This window comes from Aspergillus clavatus, genomic scaffold (assembly GCF_000002715.2).
Source record: "Aspergillus clavatus NRRL 1 1099423829802 genomic scaffold, whole genome shotgun sequence".
In the NCBI taxonomy this organism is placed as follows: domain Eukaryota; kingdom Fungi; phylum Ascomycota; class Eurotiomycetes; order Eurotiales; family Aspergillaceae; genus Aspergillus; species Aspergillus clavatus.
Window position 1 is genome coordinate 1,904,850 of NW_001517097.1, and position 15,210 is coordinate 1,920,059.

At 54.7% G+C, this 15,210-nt stretch overlaps 7 protein-coding genes across 7 annotated transcripts, besides 2 other annotated features; 3 read left to right on the forward strand and 4 right to left on the reverse strand.

Moving 5' to 3' along the window:
• Positions 1–313: 313 nt before the first annotated feature.
• ACLA_039770 (NAD(P)-dependent alcohol dehydrogenase) lies at positions 314–1,658 on the reverse strand (the record flags this gene model as incomplete). The annotated part of the gene is made up of 5 exons (XM_001271186.1): positions 314–1,191; positions 1,260–1,301; positions 1,370–1,429; positions 1,485–1,512; positions 1,584–1,658. The coding sequence occupies 5 exons, from the start codon at positions 1,656–1,658 to the stop codon at positions 314–316; spliced, it is 1,083 nt and encodes a 360-aa protein (XP_001271187.1).
• Positions 1,659–2,596: 938 nt separating this feature from the next.
• Positions 2,597–3,604, reverse strand: ACLA_039780 (dihydrodipicolinate synthase family protein; the record flags this gene model as incomplete). The annotated part of the gene is made up of 1 exon (XM_001271187.1): positions 2,597–3,604. The coding sequence occupies one exon, from the start codon at positions 3,602–3,604 to the stop codon at positions 2,597–2,599; it is 1,008 nt and encodes a 335-aa protein (XP_001271188.1).
• Positions 3,605–4,508: 904 nt separating this feature from the next.
• Positions 4,509–5,998, forward strand: ACLA_039790 (Gfo/Idh/MocA family protein; the record flags this gene model as incomplete). Its single annotated transcript, XM_001271188.1, has 5 exons — positions 4,509–4,529; positions 4,590–4,752; positions 4,818–5,516; positions 5,581–5,674; positions 5,734–5,998. 5 exons carry the CDS (start codon positions 4,509–4,511, stop codon positions 5,996–5,998), a joined length of 1,242 nt encoding a protein of 413 aa, XP_001271189.1.
• Positions 5,999–6,215: 217 nt separating this feature from the next.
• Positions 6,216–6,241: a microsatellite.
• Positions 6,216–6,242: a microsatellite.
• A 234-nt stretch (positions 6,243–6,476) lies between these two features.
• ACLA_039800 (putative PHD finger domain protein) lies at positions 6,477–8,708 on the reverse strand (the record flags this gene model as incomplete). The annotated part of the gene is made up of 2 exons (XM_001271189.1): positions 6,477–6,617; positions 6,696–8,708. 2 exons carry the CDS (start codon positions 8,706–8,708, stop codon positions 6,477–6,479), a joined length of 2,154 nt encoding a protein of 717 aa, XP_001271190.1.
• A 1,224-nt stretch (positions 8,709–9,932) lies between these two features.
• ACLA_039810 (uncharacterized protein) lies at positions 9,933–11,709 on the forward strand (the record flags this gene model as incomplete). Its single annotated transcript, XM_001271190.1, has 2 exons — positions 9,933–10,375; positions 10,446–11,709. The coding sequence occupies 2 exons, from the start codon at positions 9,933–9,935 to the stop codon at positions 11,707–11,709; spliced, it is 1,707 nt and encodes a 568-aa protein (XP_001271191.1).
• A 495-nt stretch (positions 11,710–12,204) lies between these two features.
• On the reverse strand, positions 12,205–13,479 carry ACLA_039820 (protein kinase domain protein; the record flags this gene model as incomplete). Its single annotated transcript, XM_001271191.1, has 4 exons — positions 12,205–12,417; positions 12,474–12,787; positions 12,843–13,176; positions 13,231–13,479. 4 exons carry the CDS (start codon positions 13,477–13,479, stop codon positions 12,205–12,207), a joined length of 1,110 nt encoding a protein of 369 aa, XP_001271192.1.
• An 866-nt stretch (positions 13,480–14,345) lies between these two features.
• ACLA_039830 (putative transcription regulator PAB1642) lies at positions 14,346–15,197 on the forward strand (the record flags this gene model as incomplete). The annotated part of the gene is made up of 1 exon (XM_001271192.1): positions 14,346–15,197. One exon carries the CDS (start codon positions 14,346–14,348, stop codon positions 15,195–15,197), a length of 852 nt encoding a protein of 283 aa, XP_001271193.1.
• Positions 15,198–15,210: the final 13 nt, after the last annotated feature.

The following is a 15,210-nucleotide window of genomic DNA, read 5'->3' on the forward strand; positions in this document are numbered from 1 at the left end:
TGTTACTTTGCCGTGCGGTTGTAGACAAAAGATACCATATACCTGATACTCTGAGGGCCCTCATCTTACATGCAAACACTATAATCATCAAGAAACAGGATAAGACGACTCTTGTATAGCTTACCTCCATAACTATTCCTCTATTCTCTTGTAGGCTGTGGGGCCACGACCATCCTGAGTACCTTGTGGAAGATTACTGCAAAGATGAAAAGGAGGGACACGGGCCTGGTCGATGTCCATTCGGTGTATGCGTGATATATACAAGCCTTTCTGTCATTTTCCTCATGTGCTCATTCATCGTACCTCCAACATCCTAACCAAAGACCTTGTCGTAACCAGTCAGGGTAAACCGGTAGCGAACATCGCCCTTCTTCATCCGGAGCATCGCTTGCTTCAGGCCCTCCTCGCCGATCTGCAGCTCCTCCACCCAGCTCTTCAGACCCTTGTCGGCTGCCAGCTGCAGCATCGCCAGCATCTCCTTTCGGCTACCCAGGTGGCTCGCGCCGATGAGAACACCGTTCGAGATGAGGTTTTGCGCCTTGATGACCTGGCCTTCTTCCTCGGGTAGACCGACGCTGATCCAGCGACCATGCACATCCATCATGGACAGGTACTTGGCCAGATCGAAGCCCTCGGACGAGTTGGCGCAGTTGATGATCAGATCAAACGAACAGAGATGGGGCTTCTCCCAGCCCTCCTCAGCGGTCGCGATGTACCCGTCCGCACCCAGCTGCCGCGCATCCTCCTCCTTCGCCCGCGACCGCGAGATGGCCCAGGTCTCAGCGCCCAGCGCCTTGGCTAACATCACACCAAAGTGACCAATGCCTCCCAGCCCAACAATACCGACCTTCTTCCCGGGGCCGGCGCCGTTGCGGACCAGCGGAGAGTACGCGGTCAGGCCGGCGCACAGCATGGGCGCAGCCAAGTTTGTGTCCAGTCCCTCGGGGATGGGGAACACCCAGTGCTCGTGGGTGCGGATATGCGACGAGTAGCCGCCCTGGCTGACGATGCCGGTCTCGGGCCACTGGGCGCCATATGTGTCGATCTGGAGAACAGGGCAGTAGGTCTCGTTGTCGTTCTTGCATTGCTTGCACTCGCCGCAGGAGTAGGACTGGGCGCCGACGCCGACGCGTTCACCTTCCTTGATCAGGGTGACTTTGGGACCGACGCGGATCGCTCGACCGATAATTTCTACGCGAAGAGCTTGGTCAGATGTCGGTTCTACCGGGAGAGATGAGGGAGTGGAGTGTCCCTCGTACCGTGTCCAACACAGAGGGGGAACTTCTGCTCTCCCCAGCCACCTGCAAGATCCCCGGTTGTCAGCACATCATCTTGCCTAGAGCTTTTGCAAGAAGATCTCAAGACGTACCGCTGATTGTGTGCACATCACTTCCGCAGACACCGCAAGCCTCAATCTTGACATCGACGTCTAGAAAATGCGTGTTAGTGGTGAACTGACCGCAAACTAGGAAAGTACCACGTACCATAATCACCAAACGGCTTCAGTTTGAACTACACCAACAGCAACCACAGGTCAGCATCATTTGACCCCCACTCAAACACATCCAGATTCGGGCACCTACGAATCTCTTATGGAAAGTGGTGAAAGTATCAGGACTGTCAACCTGGAAACCTTCAGCTTCTTCGGGGTAAGGCATCGTGGCTGTAACGGATCAAGATTCAAGAGACAAGGAAGTTTCCCTTTCTTTGAAAATCAAGGACAGATTGTTCAAGGAAGAAGAGAAGGAAAATAACCCCTCAGCGCAGCAGGACCAGGGCGATCTTTAAATCCATCCTAAACACGCGAGCCCACTTTCCATCCATCCAGCCCACTTGCCCAAGATAGCGGAGCCAAGGCTTATTATCGTCCATTTGGCCTTCATCGAATGCGTCAACCTCAGTCGATGTGCCTGGAGTGGGAGGTACTGATCGACTGTTCTGTATCCTGCAATGCCTCCCCTCCCCCCCTCCCTCTCGAATTGGAGTAGGTGTCTCTTACACGGCTGAAAATGTCGAGAAATCAAGTCGGGCACTTGACTGCTTGGATTGTGCTCCGCACGACATTGGACAGTATCCCTCGTCCTCATCCTATCCGTCTTTGGTTTCTATGGATATTTCACCACCACAGCCTGTGCACATATCGTATCAGCTAGCAACATACAACCACCATCCTCGCTTTCTGCTGTATCGGTCTCATCTTTGTCCACCCCCTGCTGACAACTTTTGGTAGCATTCGAGAAGTTTTGCCCACTCGGGGGAAATTGTCCACCTATCGGCTTTAGGCTAAATGAGCCTGGCCTGGCGTGGGGGGATTTTGGAGAAGTGCACGAGCGTGCTTGGACAGTCATGGTGCCGAAAAAAAGTGGGCTGTGGCTATCGGACGAGACGTACAGCCGTTGGATGAGAATTGAAGGTCATGAGGGGGGTGGACCGTTGATTCTTGGATGTTGTTGTGAAGATATATCTATTCCGAGTGAGCAGCGGCTGGTGCTTACGGAATTGATTAGGCCGATTAATCATTGTAAATACAAAAGATAGGGGGAAAAAAAAAGAGCACTTCATCATACAGTCATAATATTTCTCAGACTACCATCATCTATGCAATATCAGGCAATGCCCGCTCAACCTCCATCGCATCCTTGATCTTGTCCGCCAAGGATTGCGCCTGTTCCTCGCTTAATCGGCCCAACGGCCGCCGAGGGTATCCGCCGTAACCATAATAGCTCTGGATGGCGCTCTTGGTACCGGGAATGGCAGCCTTGGTCAGGACCCAGTCCGCCTTGCTCAGCAACTGCTGGGTCTCCATGGCCTCGGTCAGCCGGCCCTCGCTCCACTGGTTGAAGATCTGCACACAGAGCCGGGGGAGGACATTGGCTCCGCCGGCCAGAATGGCCGAGCCGCCAGACACAAGCGTCTGCAGGGCGAAGTCGGCGATGCCGCCAAAGGCTACGTAGGGGTGGTTCTCGACCTGCTTGGTCGAGGGCGTCTTGGTGGCCGGGGCGAGGGGCGACGGCGGCGCGATGGCGTTGAGGGCGCCGGCGACGCGCGTGAGCTTGCCCGTGTTGGCGCAGGTGAACTTGGTGCCGACGATGTTGGGGTGCTGCGAGATGCGGATGATGAGGTCGGAGTCCATGTCGATGCCGGCGACGGCGCCGGGGTAGTTGTACAGGATGATGGGGAGCGGGGAGCCGTCGGCGACGGCGGTGAAGTACTCATACAGGGTCTCGTCGTTGCCGACGGCGTAGCGGTAGTAGCTCGGGGGCACGACGAGGACGTACTCGGCGCCCGCGTCCGCGCACTCCTGGCACAGCTCGATGGTGCCGCGGATGCTGTTCTCGCTGGCGCCGGCGATCACGGGCACGTTCGAGAAGCCGGCTTCCACGAGTGCGGTCCGCGTCTCACGGATGACGGTCTTGCGCTCCTCGCGGGTGAGGTGCACAGCTTCTCCGTTGGAACCCATAGTGACCAGACCGACGAGACCGGCCTTCGCCAGGCGGACAGCATGGCGGCGGATGGTGGGGACGTCGAGGTCTTCGGTGTCTGGGTTGAAAAAGGTCATGGTAGGAGCATAGACTCCGGGGCGGAGAGGTGTGCGCGACGACATTTTGATGAAGGTCTTTCTGCTTTCTGTTTGATGAACTTGATCAGAGGGCCAACTCGCTGTACTGGACATTGGACACTGGGCACTTACTAGGAAGTATGTAAACAAACCGCTCTCAAGCTGGTTGATGACAAAGATAAGAACACCGACTGTTGGGAGCAGACACGGGCGAGAGAGAGCCCTTCATGATGTCTACGCATATAAATACAGACCACCAACAGTCAAGCATCCCACGGTGGCCCCGTCGCTCTCGGTTTCGTCCAACTTTTACCCCGCGAATTGAAGCTGTTGACTTTGTACTTCCGCCCACACTTTTTGCCGAATGGCCTTAGGCAGCCATGCCCCCCTCCCCCACCTTCCTAATCCACTCCTGCTGTGTCATTTGCCGGAATATGCAGTTTCCACCAATCAGACGGTGGATGGCATCGGTATTGGAAGTTTCCTCTTTGGTCCAGACGATCAAACACCGACAGCTTTGGCTTTGGCTTCATTATTCAGCACCTGTTATCTACTATACAACTGAAGGATTTTCTTCCCTGGTAAATCTCCAGATAAAACCATAGCGTTGGTCCTAGAGCCTGTGCTGAGCGATTTACGCTTTCCTCCGATTGAAATGGGATGAGAACATCCCATAAATAGCGTCCCTGTTGTATCTGGATGGGCTACCCCATTCTATTCCTGCCCTCCATGTGGATCGGCTATTGACGTTTGTCGCAACGGCGCAATTCAGGCTGGAGGAGCGCTCGCTCTTCCGTCCTGCTGGCCATGCACTGCGATTACAAAAGTCCTGCGACTGCCGTGGACCTGATTTCCTCAGTTTAGTGAAGCTGGTATTCTTGTTCTTCTGCCTTTTCCTACCTCCCCGCAGACTGTACCATTCCATCACCCCTCAGAACAGCTTTTCACAATGGCTCCTAGCGTGTTGATGGTGAGTGGTTCTTATCCCTTTTTCTCGTCCGTGTCAGAGCAGAGGTTGACTCCATCACAGGTAGGAACTGGAGAGTACACCACCGGTTTTGTGGGTGGTGCTGCTTCCGGTTCGGACAAGAAAGTCGGCGTCGTTGGATTGAGTCTCTTCGACCTGCGACGACGAGGGAAAGTCGGGAAGCTGAGCATGGTGGGAGTCTCTGGCGCAAAGTTCCCTGGAATCCGTAAGGCCTCCTCTCAGATTGACAAAAACAAGTAAAGACCATTTGGACTGACCGATTGGCCCCAGGCCAGCACCTCCACAAGAACATCTCCGAAGTCTACAACGGCCTCGATGTTTCCTTCGAATCCTTCCCTGCAGATGACAAGACCGACCCAGACGCCTACAAGGCGGCCATTGACGCTCTCGAGCCTGGCTCGGCTATCACCATCTTCACACCCGATCCCACCCACTTCCCCATCGCTCTGTACGCCATCCAGCGCAAGATCCACGTCATGATCACCAAGCCCGCCACGAAACTCCTGCAGGACCACCTGACGCTGCTCGAAGAGTCGCGCAAGCATGGCGTCTTTGTCTACATCGAGCACCACAAGCGCTTCGACCCAGCCTACTCGGATGCGCGCGCCAAGGCCCGCAACCTGGGCGACTTCAACTACTTCTACTCCTACATGAGCCAACCCAAGAGTCAGCTCGAGACCTTCAAGGCCTGGGCCGGCAAGGAGAGCGATATCTCCTACTACCTCAACTCCCACCATATCGACGTCAACGAGAGCATGGTCCCCGACTACACCCCCGTCAAGGTCACCGCGTCCGCGGCCAAGGGCACCGCCGTCGCGCTGGGCTGCTCCCCCGAGACCGAGGACACGATCACCCTCCTCGTCAACTGGCAGAACAAGCAAGATCCCTCCAAGGTCGCCACCGGCGTCTACACGGCCAGCTGGACCGCCCCGCAGAAAGCCGGAGTGCACTCCAACCAATACTTCCACTGTACGCTTCTTCCGTCTTCCTATTTATCAAATCCCACCCCCCGCGACTAACAAATACATCACAGACATGGGCTCCAAGGGCGAGGTCCGCATCAACCAAGCCAAGCGCGGCTACGATGTGACAGAGGACGAGCAGGGCCAGCTCACCTGGATCAACCCGTAAGTAATCTAGATATTCCATACCACCTTCATCACGTTCCAGCGCTGACGACAAGCAGCTTCTACATGCGCTACGCACCGGACGAGGAGGGCAATTTCGGCGGCCAGACTGGCTACGGCTACGTCAGCTTCGAGAAGTTCATTGACGCCGTCACGGCCGTCAACGAGGGCCGTCTGACCCTCGACCAGCTCGATGCGCGGCCCCTGCCCACCCTCAAGAATACCATTGCGACCACGGCGATCCTGCACGCGGGTCGGATCTCGCTGGACGAGAGCCGGTCCGTGGAGATTGTGCACGAGGGTGACAAGTGGGGGTTGAAGTGAACCCTCTTTCGCTTTGAAGAGAAATTCAAAAAGTAGATATGCAGTTTCCTTTTATAATATACTTGGTATACAGCATCGTCAAAAACAATCCTTTGGATTCGACGATCTATGACCTGAAATCTTGTAGCAAACATATCCATCTCTATGAACCCCCCGAGACTTCCCACATGCCATGTAACCTAGCCCCTGGACTCCAGTTAGACCACGCCATGCTCAAACACACACACACACACACACACACACAAAAAAGAAAAGAAAAAAAGAATCAAGGATAGTGAGTAAGCACATGCAGCCAGAAAACACCCCCGGGTGGACAGAATCGCAAATGTCGTGGTATCATCAGGAGAAAGAGGGAGACAGAGAGAGAGAAACGCCAAAGCGAGAACAAACAAAAAGATAATCAATCCCACGCGCTCTTGCGGGGAAACCCTAGAATAGAACAACCCCCGGGGAACAGGAACGGGATAGTCCAAGTGACTCAGCGACGAGAGCTCTGCTTGACGATCCCGTCGGTGCCTTTGTTGAATTTCACCCGGCAGTCTGGGCAGTACCATTTGGCGGTCCGGCTAGGCACTTCGGAGAGACCGACGCAGTCGAGATGGAACCATTCTCTGTCGCACTGTCGGAGAGTCATCAGTATAGCGTCAATAAAGGTCAATTAGCTCACTTAGGGGAATAAGGAAAAAGGAAAACGTACGTCTGGGTTCTCACAGCAGATCATCGTTCCAAAGCTCACGTCTCCGCATAGACAGTACCGCGGCTCATTGGGATCGATCTCCTCCAGCACGCCGTCTTCGTCGATGCGGATATCCTCCCTTGTACCGTCTTTCTGTCCCTGCTCGCGGGGGCCGATGCGTTTCTTGGCGGGTTTCGCCTTGCGTCGACCATAGCTGACCGCCGCCCCACCGTCGCGGCCCGACGAGACAGGCCCCGGGGCGGGTCGCTTCCTGCGCCGAATGGGGGCGCTGACGCTGGGCGCGCGGGAGCCGTCTGGCACGGGAGTCCGCCGTGCAGGCGTGGCACTCTTGCGGCGAAGGTCCTTCCCGGCTACGTCCGTGGCCGCAGCAGGAGCAAGATGTCGAGACGGCGGTCGACTGGCGGGTGGCGTGGAGGTCTTTCCTTCTTTGAGCTGAGCTGCCGCCGTGCTGGCGGTGGACGGTACGGGAGAAGGCTTCCTAATCTCGATGGTTTCAGCGTTGGCTGTCGTTGCAGTTGCTGTGTCAGCTGGCTCGCTGGACGCACCCCCACTGTCTTCGACAGGACTTTCCCCCGGCATTTCCCTGTTCGTTCTGCGGCGCTTCGAGCTCCGCAGGGATCCACGGGTTTCGGATTCCGCTGGAGGCGCCGATGCCGCTTCCACCGCTGCGCTTTCGTCCGCCCTCCTCTTCTTCAGTATCCGGCTGGACTTCCCTGTTGTCACAGCGCCTTGGGATCGGTCAGGAGACGCGGCCGCGTCAGTGATTCCAGCCTCGGCTCGCCGTTTGGCTTCGGCCTGGGCTGCCGCTGCCGCCGCCGCCGCTTGTTCCCTCGCCATGTTTTCGCGTTTGAGCTTTTTGGCCTCGTTGAGTTTCATCCCGCGGTTACTCAACTTGGTCTCCATGACGCCCTCGAGGCCATTCGCATCGCTAAGCCGCGTCAGCATACCGGGAACGAAGTTGTTCATTATATCGTCGCAGTCGAGGAAATCCGTGCCGTTGGCCTCGGCCTCCGCCTTCGCCGTCCGGTAAGCGTCCCAGCCACGGCCACGGAGGGCAAGTTCCCGGTGTATCATCACCTCACTAGGCTGCCAGACCGCGTTCTTCTTCATCTTTTTGCGTAGTTTGGTCATCTCCCAGTCGGTCAGACGCAACCATGGCAGATCCTCGCTACCTGGTTTCGCGTCTTCGGGAGGAGGCCTTAGCATCGCTAGAGCATTGCTGGTCGACATGGTGGGTCCTTGAGCAGGGCCGTTTGTGCTTGGACCGGAGGTGCGCGACCGCCGGGGCGGTTTCTCCTTTTTACCCTTGACCGGCACGGGTTCTTCAGGCGTTGGCTCCGGACTCGCTTGGGCTTCATTTTCCTCGTCCGAGTGTTCAGTGCTGGCGATAGGATTGTCCGGGTGCAAGCCAGCAAGGTGTTCTGCTGCGAGCACGCCGCGCCGGCTCCTTGACCTCTGTGCCGGTCTTGACGCCGCACGGGCAGGGCCGTCAAGCCGTAATTTGATGCGCGTTGTGGTCGGAGCAGCAGGCTCCGCCTTCTTCGTGAACCTCCCTCGCTTAGTATTCGGCGCGGCTTGTGTGGTCGGAGGCGTAGGGTCCCGTGATTCTGGCTTGGGGAGCGCCTGGAGCTTCTGCTTGATGCAGTCCAGCCGGTTGAAGTGCCGGTCGACGACATCGTAGAGGCGACACGCTTCGGCATAGGCAGACTCCCGCGCGTTGATCGCACGGTCAAGTTGCGCCGAGATGTTCTTGCGGAGGGTCTGTGCGTCGGGGCGCTCGCTGGGGGGCCGCTCGGGGAGCTGGCCCCATGTCGTTGTGAGTTCGTGGACGTTCTGCGTGGCTTCAAGATAGCGCTCATCCAAGCCGCGAATGAGGGTCAAGGAACGGATCAGGTCTGCGGGAAGGTATTCGGTATAGTCGATGTAATCGGTCACTGTGGCCTGCGCGTCAGGGTCAAAGGGGCCATCTAGGATGACGCCACCGTCTTCATCATTGTAGTCTGCCATAATCATGGCGCTGAGAAGGGTTGTCAGAGCACGTCAGAGGTCAAGTGAAGTGATTGCGACAAGTTGGACTTGGGAGAAAAGCCGGAGTTATGGTAGGGCTGGATTCAGATGGGTTACACCATCCGCGCCGCCATCAACGGGGGGGGCGCTCAGCGCAGATGTATGAACTGAAGCTCGATACAAATCGTGAAACGCCTGGGTGCAAGGAATCCCGGTACAGAACAGGCGCAATAGGCGCAAGAAGGTGAAAAGTAATGCGGCGATAGCAACTCTGGTCGTGGTCGAGCAGTCGGGGGTTGGGGATGTTGTTGATCGGGAGACGGGGTAATGCTGTTCCGCTGGTTCCTTCTATGTGATCACGTGACTTGTATTGGGCTTATGAGCGTTGAGCTTTGCTCTTTGCGCAGTTATGTGTACTCCATAAGGATGCCCAAGTTCGCTTTACGATCATCATGGCTGACTTTTTCTGATTGTACTGGACCTGGATTTGTGGCGGGCCGACTAGGCTCTCCACCCGAGCTTGTGGACCTATTGACTCTTGTCTGCAGATCGTGTAGGGGTAGACTGTTTTTTTTGTTTTCCTTTGCAAGTCCTGTCTAACTGCTTCATAGATGCACCTAAGGCACTGGTCTGTATAGCATACCTCTATTCTGCTCGAGTGGTCGAGTTGATCCTATTGCCAGGAGGGCTGGATGTTATTGTTGATCTACCACTCAATATGCGGAGTATAGATATTACACAGAGACAAATGTCCAGCACAGTGGGGGTTCAACCCTGTCCTTGAGGGCCATTATTATTGTTCTTAGAGCTGAAAGAATGACCGTGGCGGCTCGGAAGGAAGGGATTGATGACCTTTTTGGTGATGAGGTACTGTACCAGTGAATTGAGAGTTATCAAAAAGCCTAGAGGTATAGTCTCTGCGGCACTTCATCTATCTTTTCGTTCCTTGAGCTAGGAACAATGGGTTAAGATGAATAACAAGATAATGCCTGGCTCATCTTCATCCATTTCACTATCAAGGTTGAAGCTTGTGTTTCTCACAGGCACGCGTTTGCTGTTTGAGGTAAGACAAACACACCCGCGGCCGGCCACCTGTCTATAACACTCGTCTGGTTTCATTTGATCTGCATCTCCTACTGCTCGCACACTACCATTTCACCAGACATCAGTTTGCTGTCAACCTTCCTACTCCTCTCCAAGGGTGCATTCACACTCCAGTATCTAGTTGAGATGGACAGACAGGATCGTCTCAAGCTACTCTTCGAAGATGACGAGTCTCTGCTAGAGATTAACACAGGCCTCCATGGCGTGTCCATTACTGGCATCCAGCTGGAAGACAAGACTCCCTTGGCCGTAGTGACGAATATCGAGGTGCAGCCGCGAAAGAAGGAACCGGCCGTGGAACCGGAACCGAGCCCTCGATCGGAGCATACGACTCAACACGATGTCGAAGAATCTACGCACACAGGCGAATACAAAGATTCCGACAGCATCCAGGAAGGAACTGCACCCGCTGATGAAGTGCCCGTTGACGAATCTCCCGTTGATGGATGGTTCTGCCCTCTTATGGCAATTGCCAGATACCCCTACAAGGCCATCAAAGGCGAGCTATCACAGAAGGTTGCCCGCGGGTTCTTTGACAAGGGCCAGTTCTGGAGTCGGTGCTGGGATGTGTGAGTAACTCTTTAACTTTCCATTCTTCTCCTGAGGACTGTCTAGCTGAATGACTCTGATATCATACAGTTACTATATCCATATTCCTCCGCAACTCGGCTCCCGGCCTCTTCTGCTGGTACCCGCGACCCAAGTCCGGGAATTCCTTCAGGAGATCAACTGCAAGCTCGAGAGCAAGTTCACCATTCCGAAGGAAAGTGGTATGGGCATGCTTCTCGACTTGAATGGAGAAATCCCGCACCCTGCTTTCCTCGGTCGGTGTGCTAGCCGTGAAGACAAGGATAAATTGGAAGCCACCATTCCGATGGGCGACTACTGCCCGCCATCCAACGACATGGTTCTGGCGTATGAGGAGATGATTGAGAACGCGGTGGAGGCGTCGAAGAACAAGAGCAGGAGCAGGAGCAAGCAATCCAAAGCGAAGAAACAACAGTCTCGCATGCAGATCGAACGGGGACTGGCCGATACTCGGAGACGAATATCCTGCTATCTTGGCCTACGGTCCTACCGCGCGCTAGACCTTCCGGAACCGATCACCGACAGATCCTGGGAAGAGAAGCAGGACGAACAGGAGAAGCATGCTCAAAAGATACTTGATAGTGTGGATATTGCGGGAATCCCCCGGCCGTGGGATACGACCCAGCCGGCGCTGCATCCATTCTGGAAAGAGCCTATCTTCATCAGCATCGATGTCGAGTGCAACGAGCGCTGCCATGAGCAGGTGACCGAAGTGGGAATCTCGACACTGGATACTCTTGACCTGGCCGGGGTTTCTCCCGGCGCAAACGCAGTGAACTGGACTTCTAGAATCCGCTCTCGTCACATGCGAGTGCGCGAATATGGCCATGTCGTGAATCACCAGTTTGTCTCGGGATGTCCAGGTAACTTTGAGTTTGGTGAGAGTGAATGGGTGCGGATGGAGGCATTGGCCAAGACGGTCCAGGCTTGCTTCCAGCCACCATACTCCTGGGGCAGTGGAGATATTGACGGCGTTCGATTGGGCGACCCTCCTGAGTATAAGCGCCAACAGCGAAGTCTGGTGCTCGTGGGACACAACACATCCATGGATGTGAGGTATCTGCAAAACTTGGGGATTCAGGTCTTCGAGAACATTGCGACCGGGTTTTTGGAGAGTATTGATACCGCTGAGTTGCACCGTCACATGCGCGGTGAATCGTCGCAGCGGTCACTGGGAGGGATGCTGCAGGAGCTGGGAATCATCGGATGGTATCTTCATAATGGGGGGAATGATGCGCGGTATACGCTGGAAGCTCTGGTGAGAATGGTTGTTCGCGATGCGGGCCACGACGAGGATCTGGGACGCTCAGGTTGAAACTCGTGTAGTCCCTCCAAAGGGGGGGGGGACATTTACCTCATCTTGCTGTTTGTCCTCCGAGGCTTGTTTGGGAAACATCCCGCAGAAAGGATTAGTGACACAAAATGACAATATCTGTAGGAAATTTCATTCTGATTAGTTACATGCAATGCTACGGTATATGAGTAGTAATTATACCGTGGATAGGTATGCTTATTTATCCACTCTGTCGATGTCTCTTCGACGCATCTTGTTGTAGGGGTTCTACCGCTGCCCTAAAAGGTGTCCAGACCTTAGGGAGTCATCGTCTGAATTAAGGCTTGAAGTTCAGCCAGGGGTCATTGTACAGCTCTCTAGCCGTTGCCCGATCTTCTGGCTCCCAGCGCAGCATTCTGCCCACAAATTCAAGGAAAAGTCGTTTGTCTTCCCCGTGGACAAATGGTGTAAGGTTTGAAAGATTAAATTCCTCCGACGGGATTAAACCTGGCAATTTGAACTCTCCTGAATAAACACTTAGTTATCGCCCGAGATAATAGAAGTGGCAGACATCATACCATGGCTGGAGAAGAGTTCGGAGCAAATGCCTTGGTCTGCCCTTTCTAGTAACAGCTGTGGAGGCGGACCAAGCAGCCGTATTATTTGGGCTATGTGTTTTACTCGCGAGTATGTGCTGCTCCCGGGGTCCAGTCCATCAAAAAGAACACGATCTGCAAGAAGCTCCCATAGCTTTAGGGGGGGCGAGATGTCAGTGACCCGTGCAAGCATCTTCCTCAGGGCCATACCATGGTGCCCAAGTTCCATATATCTGCACTATATGTCCATGTCGCCTTCAAGAGTACCTCTGGCGCACAAAAGGGCAGAGGTTGGATATCATGGTTATGAGGCTCAGCCACGTTGCCAAAAACAGCAGCACTGAAGTCGCTGATCTGAACCAGTCCTACCCCTTTCCTCAGATGCCCGAAATCCGGACGAGACTGAAATACAGGACGACCATGATCGTCCCCAAACGGAGCAGGATTGTTTTCTTGTTGCCGAGCATAACTCTCAAGAACACCAGAGTCTTCGAATCCCAAGAGAAGGTTATCTGCCTTGAGGTCTTCGCTATAATTAGAGAAGACGATTGGGTAGGGCACAACTGAGAGGGAGCCTACCTGTATGTATAATATGGCACTCGGAATGGAGAAAGTCAAGGCCCTGGAGTAATAATTTTAAAAATGGCTTGAGGACGGCGGGAGGCACCCCGTTGCTTCCAAGGTGTTTCCCCAACAGCCAGAGCGGTTCCCTCAAAGGTTCAAATACCAAGCAGAAGTGCTCTCCCAGCGCGCCTCGGATACTGAAAGACTCACGCACAAGCCGAACATATTTCCGACCTTCATGATCAGATTGCAGCTGAGAGATATATCGCGACATTTCTACTTCTTCATTGGCAGATCTTTGTTCCTCTTTGCCACAGTTCGTAATTTTTAACGTCACATATTGATTTGACTGCCACGCCCAACTTTACCGTGTTAGTCAAGCAAATAAAGGGATTGGGCGAACTGACCGAGTTGTGTCTTTTGCTAGCCAGACAGTAGAATTTGCTCCCCAGCCTAACTTTGAGATGACACGGTATCGCCTGGAAATGGTCTCTCCAACCCGAGCAGGGTAATATTTCCTAGGATCGTAATTCGGGTTTTGATTCTCTTCTTGAATGAAGGACGAAGACATGGCTCGAGAAACCAACCGGAAACAAGGAAGGAATGAAATGACTCGCGTTAATTTCGCAGGAGGTCGATGGTAAGCAGACATTTAGAATTGGCAATGAGAGAGATAGTTGTGTCTGCCCAAATTTATGTTTGACAGACCTTCCGTTTAAAAGTCGGAAGAAGTACTAGGCCTCACAGAAAGATAGAAATAATCAGCTGGGGGGTTGGTGAGATGAATGGTAGGGGGGAAGGAGGAAAACAAGGGACATTTCATATATATAGTGCTTGACCAGGCTGGTCAGGACTGGAGGCCATCTGGCTTTGGCCGCAAAGGAGGTCATTTTGGTAGTGCATTGAAACAGACTGAAGCTTGCTGAGGTTGAGCGCGCCGGCGAAACATCCACTTTAGGAGGTGACTAAATAATGCTTGGTGGGTGCAGAATGTTGGTGCAGATTGCAGAGCCATGTGAGGATGTGAGGATGTCAGTATGATGTCTCTCACTACTAAGAGTTATAGGGTGGAAATGCAGCTGGTCATGGCCTCAGTAGCAGTCATGTTCAGTGTCAATGCCATAGGTCCTCATCTTCTACTTATCAATATCCTAAGGCATTCCACAATCCTCACCCTTGCAAAGCTCACAGCAGATGTGTGGGGATCATTAAGCTGCAAAGGCGTCCAGACTCCAGACATCATTTTATATACTTACTATTCGGAAGTCTGTCTGCAAATATATGGAGCTCGCTAATCTGACGTCAAACTGATAAGAGATCCAGAGTGAAACAGCCCACTTTCACCCACATTTCCGAGCCCCCCTTCTCCATCGTATCATTTTGATCTTAAGGTCGTTCGGTTGTTTATAGAAGTACTACCCCTAGACAATTTCCCCAGCAACATCTAACTAATTCACCTATCTGGAGCCACCATTCATACGCTTCCAAGGCCACCAACCAACAAAAAAACATCCGAAAATGACCACCCCCCTCACCACCCACCTCCTCAACATCTCCACCTGCCCACTCTCCAAAGCAACCACCCACCCCTTCCTCCAACAAGCCGGCCGCGGCCAGCTCTCCAAACCGCTGCTGTCGCAATGGCTCGGCCAGGACCGGCTCTACGCGCAGTCCTACATCCGCTTCATCGGCCTCCTGCTGGCCAAGATCCGCCTCCCGGCCCATAACCCGGACAGCAGCCAGCCGCACGCCGCCACGGCCGCCCACCGCGCCGTCGACGTCCTCATCGACGCCCTCGTGAACATCCGCACCGAGCTGCGCTTCTTCGAATCCGTCGCCGACGAATACGCCCTCGACCTCACCTCGCTGCCGGTCGTGACCGAAGAACAGGAGGAGAGCGGCGATCCCGGGGCCGATGCGGGAGGCGCCTGCGTGCGCGCCCAGCCGGGCGTCGAGGAAGCTTTCTTCGGCCCCACGCGCATCACCCAGGCGTACGTGGACATGTTCATGTCGGCCGGGGGCGCCGGGGTGTCGGTGCTGGAGGGGATGGTCGTGCTGTGGGCGACCGAGGTGTGCTATCTGCAGGCGTGGCGGTATGCGGCCTCGTTTGGGGCCGCCGGGGGAGCCGGAGCCGGGACGCGGCCCGAGGACGATGCGGATGGCGGCGCGCTGCGCCGCCGGTTCATTCCCAACTGGACGAGTGCCGAGTTTGAGGCGTTTGTGACGCGGATTGGGGATGTGGTGGATGATTTGGCGGCCGAGGTCAAGGGGGCGGAGGAGCGCGAGGCGCTGCTGGGGAGGTGTGTGCAGTGGTGGAGGCAGGTGTTGTGGCTGGAGGAGCGGTTCTGGCCCGTGGTCAAGATGGATTGACACGAGCAATAAC